The sequence below is a fragment of the Morone saxatilis genome, unplaced genomic scaffold (assembly GCF_004916995.1).
Source record: "Morone saxatilis isolate NCDOM2014 unplaced genomic scaffold, NCSU_SB_2.0 Contig5, whole genome shotgun sequence".
Lineage (NCBI taxonomy): Eukaryota > Metazoa > Chordata > Actinopteri > Moronidae > Morone > Morone saxatilis.
Genome location: NW_023340095.1, coordinates 11,698,220 through 11,709,618, shown reverse-complemented (window position 1 = coordinate 11,709,618; position 11,399 = coordinate 11,698,220). Strand labels below are relative to the sequence as shown.

At 39.3% G+C, this 11,399-nt stretch overlaps 2 protein-coding genes across 3 annotated transcripts in view; one reads left to right on the top strand and one right to left on the bottom strand.

The window, feature by feature from the left end:
• The first annotated feature begins 204 nt into the window (after window positions 1-204).
• On the top strand, window positions 205-3,857 carry LOC118339428 (protein SIX6OS1). 2 transcript variants are annotated; one of them, XM_035677042.1, is made up of 14 exons: window positions 205-282; window positions 542-598; window positions 750-876; window positions 999-1,088; window positions 1,175-1,362; window positions 1,452-1,494; window positions 1,575-1,686; window positions 1,796-1,928; window positions 2,040-2,104; window positions 2,840-3,027; window positions 3,113-3,248; window positions 3,331-3,372; window positions 3,453-3,480; window positions 3,560-3,857. In XM_035677042.1, exons 1-14 carry the CDS (start codon window positions 231-233, stop codon window positions 3,682-3,684), a joined length of 1,386 nt encoding a protein of 461 aa, XP_035532935.1. In that variant the 5' UTR covers window positions 205-230; the 3' UTR covers window positions 3,685-3,857. The 2 variants fall into 2 exon arrangements, with proteins under 2 accessions (XP_035532935.1, XP_035532934.1); XM_035677041.1 differs by having other exon boundaries at window positions 1,437-1,494.
• Window positions 3,858-4,009: 152 nt separating this feature from the next.
• pfkla (phosphofructokinase, liver a) overlaps window positions 4,010-11,399 on the bottom strand; it is a 12,589-nt gene continuing 5,199 nt past the window's right edge. Inside the window, exons 10-19 of the mRNA XM_035676962.1 lie at window positions 8,409-8,486; window positions 7,493-7,554; window positions 6,821-6,908; window positions 6,552-6,704; window positions 6,043-6,207; window positions 5,889-5,950; window positions 5,474-5,585; window positions 5,269-5,368; window positions 5,058-5,163; window positions 4,010-4,970 (exon numbers count right to left, since the gene is read on the bottom strand). Coding sequence (XP_035532855.1) covers window positions 4,823-4,970; window positions 5,058-5,163; window positions 5,269-5,368; window positions 5,474-5,585; window positions 5,889-5,950; window positions 6,043-6,207; window positions 6,552-6,704; window positions 6,821-6,908; window positions 7,493-7,554; window positions 8,409-8,486 — 1,074 coding nt within the window. The 3' untranslated portion in view covers window positions 4,010-4,822. The remainder of the gene's footprint in view (window positions 4,971-5,057; window positions 5,164-5,268; window positions 5,369-5,473; window positions 5,586-5,888; window positions 5,951-6,042; window positions 6,208-6,551; window positions 6,705-6,820; window positions 6,909-7,492; window positions 7,555-8,408; window positions 8,487-11,399) is intronic.

Sequence of the window (11,399 nt, the reverse complement as noted above, 5' to 3'; positions counted from 1 at the left end):
TATATGTCTTATATGTGTATTTTTATTAAATGTTATTAGTAATTATTATTATAAGTAGTAGTATAGAACATTCCCATTTAATTTCCACTGAACTTCTCTATTTAAAATAACAGGTATTAAATAAAAGCTAATAATAAATAAAAATAAAACATTTTCGTTATTTTACGTCGAAAGGACGAAAGTGTGTCTCCTTGACAACGGCAGGAGCTGCTAATGAGGCTAGCGTTAAAATGGGCGACCAGATCTCATTTAATAATATTGACAGCCTCCTCTTTCAGCTTGGTGAGCTCGGTTATTGGGTTTATTGTAGGTTGTTTGTTGTAGTTTAGCTACACTTGGATGTTTTTTGTGTTTATGTTGGTTTATTATGTAAAGTTTTAGCTGATCTTGGCGTTAGCTGCTTGGCTAACGGATGTTAAGTGATGCTAACAAGTTAGTTTTGGTGTTAAGTTTATTTACTACTACTAATAACTACTAGTAATAATAAAAATATAGGTAACAATTCTTTTCAAATAAAATAAGCGCCCTTTGTATTTTATAGCTCTCCAAACTCGAGAGCTTTCCCAAAGGAAGAATGAGATCAACCAACAAATTAAAGGTAAGTCCAACAATTAATCCTAATAATCTAACCTTAATAGTTATTTAAAATCGGAAAGACTTAGAATAAAACAATAAAATAATAGAATAAAGAAGAATAAAACAGTTTGCCGTAGATTTTGTGTCATGAAATGGTGTTTTTTTGTCCACAGGTCTGAGAGCTGACACTGCTGAGAGGAGGTCTTACATCGAAACAAAACACAGAAATACAAAGAAACTTGAGGAAGAAATTAGGATGAAGCAGAACACGGTGATACACAATAAAGCAAATGCTAAAAGGTATGAGGACTGGGTAACACACGGGCCAAACCAACGATGGATCAGTGTGATACATAATCAGATTGTATCTTCACGTATCAGTGCAGTGTAGTCTGGATATTATGTGGTCTGTGTGACTTTAGGATGAAGGCGACTAACAGCCTGCTTCTTCAGTATGAGCAGACGCTGAAAGAGGAACTGGAGAGCAGAAAAGCCAGCTACAACCATGACATGTGGGTTCAGTTAGCTGTTGTGTTTCATACATGTTTCGTGGGCCATCGGAAACATAAAGTTTTAATTGTTCTTCGTCTGTTACAAGGGAAGTCTACGAGGAGAGAATTGCAAGCTACCGCAAGATATTCAATTCTCATAAAGAGTATTATTGTCAAAATCCTCTCGCTCAAAAGCTTCTGGCGCTGCAGGCTGAAAAAGAGGAGATTGAGTGTAGGATCAAGGCTTGTGATGATCAAATAACAATGAAGCAGAAGGAGGTGGAGCATCTCACTGGTAATACACTTTTTATAAACTCACTTGTTCAGGTAAATCTGAATTATTTACAGCTCTATATACAGTTAATTCAGTTTCTGTCTCACCAGGTCCAGCAGTCAATTCCTCCTCCACTGAGAAACTACCAGACAGGTATCTTTCACTGAATCTTACAGATAACAAAGAATAATAACTTCGTGTTTTTCTCTGATTGAGTCCACTTGTCTTCCTAGTTTTTTTGACCAGCAGCTTCTAACAGAACCGGAGAAACAACCAGATCCTCCGACAGAGGAGGACATGGATTCCTCCATTGACATCTCCTCTCTTCATCTCAACCAGACAAAGGTAGTAGGATACACTCATCAGTGCTACTGGCATTGTAAAACACAATTCTAGCAATAATGAAACGCAGAAGCTGTTCGGTCCTATTCATTAACCACCACAGGTCTTGCAGGATGGTCATAATACTTCTGTCGAGGCAAATACTGAAGAGATTAGTGAGGAAAACAATGTCCAGGATACTAAAGCCTGCAGTCCTTTCCCAGAAGAAGCAAGCGATGGGTTGTGGTCCTGTCAACCGTTGGATGGTAAGAAGAAGAAAGTCCGATGTGTTTCAGTGAATGTGAACACTTTACACAGCACGTGGCACGGTTTTTAAGGTTTGGATGTTTCTGTTACATCAATTTTTATGTCTTCAGAACAAACACAGCCAGATGTGATGCACACTGAGGAGCTGGACCAGGAAACTGGACCAGAGGACCAGGTCTCATGTTTGTCTACTATACCTAGACTGACCTTAAAATGAACACTTAAAATTCCAGTTTACCAAAAGCCTTACACCTGCTTGTATATTGTCTGGTGTACTGTATCTTTCAGGTGCTGGCTGTGAGATCTCCACCACTGACACTAATGTATTCACCCCTAAACAGTGGAGTCAGTCTGTTTTTAAGTCTGAAAAACTAAACCTAGTTAAACCATGGGGTTTGAAATACCAGGACATTTACCAGACTTGGATGGTCCAATGAAAAATACGCTTTAGTTGGATTCTGGGAAATGTAGGATAGAGTGTTTTTGGAGTTGGACCCATACTAGGGACAGAAAGTCCGGATGTTTTTGCCTCTTTTTTTAAAAATTTGTCTTTCACAAGTTTTCCAACTTTATGGAACTGAAATATGAATTCACTGGAGTACTCTTTTATGTCTCTCACAGTATGAACGTATTATATCTGTAAAAGCAGCATCTCTTACTAGAATTAATATCAGGTTACTGATTAGAACAGTTTTAATTGGACAGGCAATACAAATGCTTCACTGCAAGGTCGTTCGAATGTTTATTATATTATAGTTTCTACATTTTCTCTGAGAAGAGATATTGCAGGGTTTTTTCATATGAATCATATTATTAATAATGACACAGTGCCCTTATGGTCCACATTGGATGCAGTGTCATAGGATCCACTCTTGAAAATGCTCTCACACTCAAGGTGTTTTCTGTATAGGACCAGCAGTCTGTTGTCTCAGACATTGAGGAGACAGTGGAGGAAAGAATAACTATAGAAGAAGAGCAGCCACCAAGCAAAGAGGACAACGAGGAACTTGCTGCTTTTCCTCAGTCATCATCTCAAGAGATTAATCCTGAGTCCTCCCCAGCAACAGTGAAAGCTGTGCCTGCAACATTCCCATTTAAGTAAGGCCTTGTCTGAGTTGTCTAACACTTGGACTCACTGTCACTGACAGCTTCTGAGAACTATGTTTTGATGTTGCCGTTTCAGCCTCAGCCCTGGCAGCTCCCCACATCAAGGGACCTCTGATACCAAATCTCCAGCTTTCCTATTCTCTCTGAACGCCGATCCTAGCACCCCAGGCTTCTCTGGATTTGGATTTGACGTGGGCTCGTCACAGGACGAGGCAAGGAGTGACCAAAAGAAATAAGTGTTTTGACAGAAAAAATGGTTTCTTAGTTATGGAATTAAAAGTTTTTTTTTTACAGGACTCATCTTTCGCTTTCAGTGGCTCTTTTTTCAGCGAGAAGGTACTATATTTCTTACTACACCTATATTTTAGACAGTATAACTAGTATAAAAATACCAAACTATATTCATCTCTTTTCAGAAAAACACAGAATCCAAGTCTTCAACCTGTAAGTATCACATCAGATCTCTTTACATTTGTGTGTGTGTCACCTGCTTTGAACTACAGGCTTGTTTATGATTTTGCAGCCGAGTTCCTGTTTGGCCAACCAGAGCAAAGTGAAGACTTTGAGTTCGCCTTCAACGCCAAGAGCCCTCCTACAACTAACAAAGATAATGCCAGGGATGATTTTCCATTTTCATTCAACTTTTAAGGAATCAGAAAAAGATCTGAAATGCTGAATAATAATAGACCAGTTTGTGTTTTACCTATTTTCTTCTGTAATTTTCTCATAAAGTGGGTTCATGATAAATATCTTAGGAACGGGGTCATAGTTGAACACCGTTATAAAACTTCAGCAGTTAAAAAGCTAGAAGAAGTTTGTCATGTAGGACTTTTTTAATACATTTGTCAGTTTATTCTGTTAAACGGTATTTATTTATCTTATTTCAATAGCTATTCACGCTACAATTAACATATGTATAACATTTTATTGTAGATATAACAGTATGAAAATAATACACAGCATACGTTCATAATTCTCTGTTGTAAGAACAGTAGCTGTAAACTTTATTACACAGTGTTGTTGTGTTATAAACTGCACTAATGTTTTGTGATTCCTTGAGTTTGCATTAATTAATAACAGATGCAGTGTTTCAGTCCTACACAGTGTTTAAATAAAAGGAAACTACCATCTCACTGGTCCCATGAGTCACATTCTGACATTAAGCGAGTTAAACATGAACCAGAAGTCAAATCAACCACTGGAGCATTCAAACTTACATTTTTGTGCAAATTATAGGAGCTCCAAAATGTAGTGGCTCTTATTTTTAGCTAACGAAGCATGTTACAACATGGATATACACACCTCTTTTACTTAATGCTGCTGATCAGATTATTTCTGGCTCAGTATTTGTCTTAGAGCATTTCACCTGTATGTGATTTTGGAAGCAAACTTTTCATAATCACACCGCATAAAATCTGTTTTATATAACATTCAGTAGTAAATTCAAATGTTTCGCCTCATGGGGAATCTGGTTGTCTTTTTATGAGTGATTTGACTATACAAAGGTTGGCACAAGGAATACACAAGGATCTGTATTGAATGCCCCGTTCATAAAAAATAAATGAATACTTGAAGTACATTTTCACATTCTTTAACATACTATAGCAACTATGACGCTTACAACTGACTGAGATCATCATTGGCTTTAAAAAGACTTCAGTCCTGTAAACACACATAGCAGCAGATTGAAAATCATTCTTAAAGTATTAAAGTATAGTCTGTAGAAACAAAGGAGGGGCAGATAAGGGTTAAAAAGTGCAGAGAATATACTGTAGTTTCAGAGAGCCTAGAACCCAGAGTCGATGCTGATGGAGCGTCGCGTCACATGTTCAATCTCTCCTGGGACGTATTCACAGAAGCTGGTTTGGTACTTGGCCAACATTTTTAACATCGGCCGAAGTTTAAACCACCACTGGACCTTCGGCATCCGGTGCCTGAAAAACAAAGACGTCATTCACGTGTTATTGAGACGTTAATGTTAATAATAATGAACACTTGGGATGAAAACTACATTTTCTTACTCAAAATCGGTCTCAGCCTTCAGGTCAGTGACTGGGCTGAAAGCGATGACCTTCCTGTTGAGGCCGAGCACACAGGCTGTTTCTGGGGAGTTGGCGAACACGCGATCTGGTGGGGAAAAAAAAGTGGTGTAATCGTAACATCACTCTGGTTTGACTTTGGATTTCTGAGCAGTTTATTTACGTTCACTGTGGCTTTTCACAGTAAGTCTACCTTGTCGGAAGTTTTCAGTCAGTCGCTCTGAAATCCACTGGACAGCACGCACGCCCAACTTGGTGCCAAAGTTTCTATCAAAGGGAGAAGGTGCCCCTCCCTAAAGCACAAACACATAAGCTGAGTATATAATGCAAGACTGTCTCTTCACTGTAGATAAGCGGTGTTTTACTGAGTCGATGGATCTTGTATGGTGGCTCTGTACCTGCTGAAGGTGTCCCAACACATTGACTCTGCAGTCAAAGATGCCCTTCCCCTCTGATGAATACAGCTTGTGGATGAAATCTGTAGTGTAGTTTTCATGGCACTTTTCATTCCTGTTATGACAGAGAAAACAACCAACAAGGGAATATGTGTAGTACGTCCTTTAAATTTTTTGCTGACATCAAATAGTTAAGATTTTTTGTATTTTATTGTAGCAAAGTCGGTCCGTTCACCAAAAGTCCTACTGACTTTGACATCCAACCCAAATATGTAGCTTCATAATCTGGTCAAAATTCCCAGTTTGTCCAATTGTTTGATCTATGACTGCAAACTAAAAACAATCCCATCATACTCAGCGGTGTCTAGTATTTGTTAGCAGTGAACCTGTACCACTGTACTGTGATATTGATACGTACCTCAATACAAGCCCCCGCTGGATGTCCTTCTTCATCTTCTCAGTTAGATGGTCCACATTGGTCTGTCAAAAGGCCAGATTATTAAAGAAACACAAAGCTGTAAACATCATAGACAAAAGAAAAGAAGCACCAGAGGTTTGTTTTTTGGTCGTACCTTGAGGTCGTGGATGTTGAAAGGGTCTTCAAAGATGTATGCTGCGTCAGCACCGACGGCTATTCCAGTGGAGGTTGCCAGATAGCCACAGAATCCACCCATAGTCTCCACCACAAACACTCGTCTTTTGGTCCCAGTGGCAGACTGCTTGATCTTGTCGCAGCCCTGGAGAGTAAAAAATCGAAATGGCAGCGTGAAAGGGGACAGTGGTAATTGAAGAAGGGTGGGTAAAGATCAAAAGTCTGCGTCTGGAAGTGGAGAGAGTCAACTTTAACTCCGAATTAACCCTCAACAGTACTGTATACAGATAAACCACTGCTGGTGTGTTGTTCATGTGTTTTTTCCAGGTGAGGTGCTTAATATAAAAACTAAATCCCTGAATACTCGCTGTCAGTCCTGTTCTAAATATGCAGAGTTCAAAGTCTATCTTAGGCTCGGTTCAGTCCGTATTCATGTTAATCCTGAAACATCAAAGTGACACTGTTAATTTGCCATCTGCTCAGCGTTACCTCCATGGCAGCATTGACAGCGGTGTCTGCTCCCAGGCTGAAGTCAGTTCCAGGGACGTTGTTGCTGATGGTAGCAGGGATTACACACATGGGGATGCAGAGCTCATCATAGCGACTCCGGGCTTCAAACAGCTGCAGCACACCTTCGTACCCCTTTGAAAGTCACCAAGAGGAAGATTGAAGACCTCTTTGATGTAACATTGACACTGTAAATTAATATACAAGCAAGTCAGCTCTGGATCTTTGAAGGGTTGTGTCTTGAACTCTACCTCAAACCCTCCAATGACAAGCAGAGCTGAGATGTTGAGTTTGGCGATGGTTTCCACAATCTTCTCCATGTGCTTGTTTGGAAGCGTTCTGAGGACATGAAACAGAAATTAAAAGTCAATTAAAGAGGCACTCTGAGAAATTACTCATCACCCTCTGTACCATCTGTATTACAAACTGGGGCCCTTGAATTAGAAATATGTGGGTGGGAAGGTCTAAGAAAAGAAGAAATTGAGTTGCATTGTGGGAACTGTAAGATGCAGTTTGGGTCGTGTTGATAAAATCCTGTAAAATCACAGTATAGATAATTAGGTATATAACAACATAATTTGTGATATATGATATAATATAATACATTTTATGAAAGATCAATTGAGAAAATATTATAATGGATGTTATAATTGGACAGAAATGTCTGTTTTCTCTAATCTAGCAAACTAAATAGCTGGCACATTATCACATTGACCCAGAAATGATAACTGCATATAGATTTTCTACATTTCCTTCGATGGCTAATACACTCTGGGATATGACGGGGATCCTTAACACAATGTAAATGCTGTCTCATAGTACATGTTGTCATATTGTCTAATAGTAGCTACGTTTATCTGTCTGTTGGAGTACTCTTATGATTACTGTTCATATCATAGAAATCAAAGTGTCCTGTTGCTCACCGTTTTGTCCCCAGCAGTGAGCCCCCTTGGCCCGTCCACCCCGCACACTGTTGCCATTCCATCTAAAAACCTGCAGACAGACAGGTGTTCAGCTTTGAACGGTTTCCTCCTCAAGTCTCACACGGGTTGTTAAAACTCCCAGGTGGTAAACATGTAGAGGTAGAAGCCCTCACGCTCCTGTGGCAATCTTCAAAATGCCATCGTGGACAGCGTGACTTTGTGTCAATGTGCGAGCGCTAACCTCACTGCAGACCTCGCCGCTTGCGTTCAATTTTTTTCCCCCCCCCTTGCAGCCGGAGGCCCCGTTCGGATAGCCATAAGGAAAATTGCTCTGGAGGGAACAGAGTGAGATATTTATAAGCTCAATCAGATTTAACTTTTGTAACAGTTTTTACATGGTGTTAGGGCTAAAACGGTGATGTGTGTGTCGTGTGTGTGTGTGGGTGTGTTCACCTTAGACTGGGCAGGTTTCTGGTGTCAAGAGCTTGTAGATTGTCCATTTTCTCAACTCCTGCAAGGAAAATCTTTTATTTTAGCTTCTTTTTTTATATTTGCACAGAAAAAAACAAGAAATTAAATCATGTTGCCTGATTAAAATACAATGAATGGATGATACCTTTACAAGAGACCTACAAACTTTGTTGCACACATTAAGGCAATTTTGAATTTATATTTGAATATTTATCATACATGAAAAAAAAATGCTCTCACCCTCCACGCAGTTTAATAGCCTCATCAAACCTTTCTCAGTTCATGGCCGTCTGCACCAGGCTTAGTTCCATGATGTACAGGTCGAAAAATAATTATAGCAACCTCCCACTGTTTGTGAGGAATGTCAATTTAAAATAAATATACATCTCGAGAGGACTCACCATCTCCACACCACTCCATCAGAGGCAGGGGAACAGGTGGTTACCTGACAGGCCGATGTGACAGGCTGAGTGGCGGGAGAGGCTCCATCAGGGCGATCACGCTCACACCAACTTTTGCTGCTCTGAAAAACAAGGGAGGCATACATGTGCATTTCAATACATACATGTTGGAGAGAATCTCCTTCTACTGAAAGGATGTTGTTTTTTTATCTAGACGACCAGTGAGCTGTGTAAATATTTACAGTCAAACTAACTACATGTTTACAAGCTTTTAGGACGCCCTAAATCCAGAGATCTGGAGAGAAAGAGTGAGAGAGAAGGTCAAAACAGAGAGAGAAAGGTAAAACATTACTCCCACCCACTTGTTTTGAATATTAATATCATACTATATATTCCATGACGTATAAGCGTAATAATTTAACTTGTATAGTGATGAATTTTCTCCATTTTTCCAAAGACAATGTATCTTTGTATTCTGTGTGATGGCCGATTCACTAGTTTAAAATCTACTGCACAATAAATGGTGTAGATTGATACCAGCAGTGTTGACCAGATTATTTATATAAAAAAATATAATAAAACCAAGGGCCAATCGAAACAAGTTATTCCCTGGCCATGGTAAGCAATTAAGTGGTGTAATAGACAATCTACGGCCTCAAACATGTTGTTCACTGTTATATTGTTTTTTTTTTTTTTTTTTTTTGCTGCATTTTTCAGTAGTGTCATCTCACCGTATCCTGTTCAAACGCTGAGGGAGTGCCTCGCTCGCTGAACTAGGCGAGTACTGTCACTCTGTATCGTACCCGCCTCTTTACCACAGCTTCAAATAAACAACTGAAGCACTTTCAGTGTATTCTGGCTTTGTATTTGGCAGACAAACACAACAGAGAGGACTATGAGGAAAAGTCTTTAACAAACATGTGAGAGGAAACTCTTCTAATGCATATTTCATATATATATAGGCTTTTCTTACATATGGTTGAACAACCTAACTAGCTTATTTCTTATGTCCTACATTGACACACATGTTTGTGCGTCGAACTTAGCGTCTTTTGATAATATCTTGAGGATGAGCGGGGCAATTAATCTCAAGTCCGGTCTCTATATGTCGGAACTAGGTATCCTTGCCTGACACAACGATGGCTAGTATTAAGATAATTTAATTGAACTGGATGGGACCCTTATCGGCTCTGGGGGTAAACAGATACATTTGCAGTAAGTCAGTACGCGTGTCTTGCATGTATTTTAGGAGAGCAATTCAGCCTCCTCTATTTCGAAATACTTGGTAGAGCTAGGCAATTGGAGGTAGAGTCTTATATCTATGCCTTACTCCATTAACGAATTCACTCCAGTTGTATTGGGAATATATATAGGACTCTTGATTGTATATTATTTTACAGTGGTGTTTTAATGACTACACTATATTTTTACTATCTTTTGATTGTCACCTATCTCTTGAACGCCACAGTTTAGAGCAGCTATAATCGTTGTTACGGATTCCACCCAGCTAAATCTCTCCCCTGAGTAGAATCCTCGTCATGGATACCTTGTTCATATGAAGAGCCGAGATTACTGTGCCCATCGCCGCCATGCATGAAGTCACACGTACCGTTGCAATATCTGGACTAAAATAGGCACAATGATATTATATTGTTGGTTTGCGCTCTCGCATTGGTGGCTTGTGAGCTATATATGAAGGTCTATGTTAGAAATTGGGACAGATTGTGTTTTGACTTGAATCACCCGCAGTTGTGTAACCACGCCCCATGACCTCCAGAACAAAAGGGCGGTGGCGAAGTGTGAGGACAACGTGATCAACAGTAGACCATTTATATAGGTGAACAAGTTGTTTAAGCATTAACATTTTGCTAAGAGCAACTGTGGTCAAGAGTGAGCACACAGAGTAGATGCATTTATGTAGTGAGCGGTGTTGCAATGCTGATAGACTTTACAGGAGAAATTCAGTATGGACTCAGAATCATACAGATATTCCGTCGCCAGAGATGATCATGGAGATAGTGAGGTTCTGCCGCTACGGGGCTGGTAATACTATAAGAAATAAAAAAACCGTTTTAGGTATTATTGATGGAATAGTGTTGTGATATTGACCAGGTGATGTAATAACAAATACACCGAGTTAGTCAACGGATCAATATAATTAAATACAACTCGACCAGAAGTCTTAGATTTGCCAGATATTCTGTTTATAATGATAACTTGTAGTCCAATAGGGTTCTGATCTTGCTTTATAAATTGAATTTGTCCAAAACAGTCGACCCTTAGGACAGTATTACTATTGATACTGTATCGGCAAAGAACAGCACAACATCCTCACCTTAAGAAGATGGGGGGTTAGAATGCAAAAATTCTCAGATTACCAAAATAGTTAGGCAAATTACTTTGGACTAATCAATTAAATCAACTGGTATTTGCTTCAGCTAGTTCTGATTGAGACAGGAGTAATTAACTACATGCGTGTGGTTTGTTAACATTGTGAAGTAATACGCATCTGTGCTGTACAATGCGCACATTTGATAATTAAAAAGAAACTACGGCTGACTCACGTGGAAACTGGTGTTAAGATACACGCCAACCCAGACAGGCGAGAAATCTGTTATAATTGTGTTGTGTTATCGTATTCTTGGGTTACTGGTCAGATTACGTCTGGTCGCAAGTATGTCTGTATGCCTAGCAGCCTCGTAAATAAGACAGATCTCAGCACGTGCGCGCAACCTCATGATTAGATTATAGCTAATCAATTCAAATATCAGGTGTTTGTGTCACCGGGTGACAGTGAAGTAACAGGAGACATATTCTTTTTTTTTAGGTGAATACTCCATAGGTTACTATACTAAAGAACACTAGTTTGAATCCTCCTATAGCTTCAGCATCTAGCTTGTCTTGTATCTTAGTAATCCTAGTTTCTGCCAATAGATGTCACGCAATTAAACAGTTGTGTGGATACCACTGTTAGTTCTATGAGTTTTTATTGTTGAAGCACAAATTAAAATGTATAATTTCTATTCTATCTTGCG

Bases quoted from the DNA above. Each gene is read 5' to 3' on its own strand.
- LOC118339428 (XM_035677041.1), top strand. From the start codon at position 231: ATGGGCGACCAGATCTCATTTAATAATATTGACAGCCTCCTCTTTCAG. The intron at 1,089-1,174 runs GTGGGTTCAGTT...GTCTGTTACAAG, and splicing joins GCCAGCTACAACCATGACAT to GGAAGTCTACGAGGAGAGAA. The intron at 1,495-1,574 runs GTATCTTTCACT...TTGTCTTCCTAG, and splicing joins ACTGAGAAACTACCAGACAG to TTTTTTTGACCAGCAGCTTC.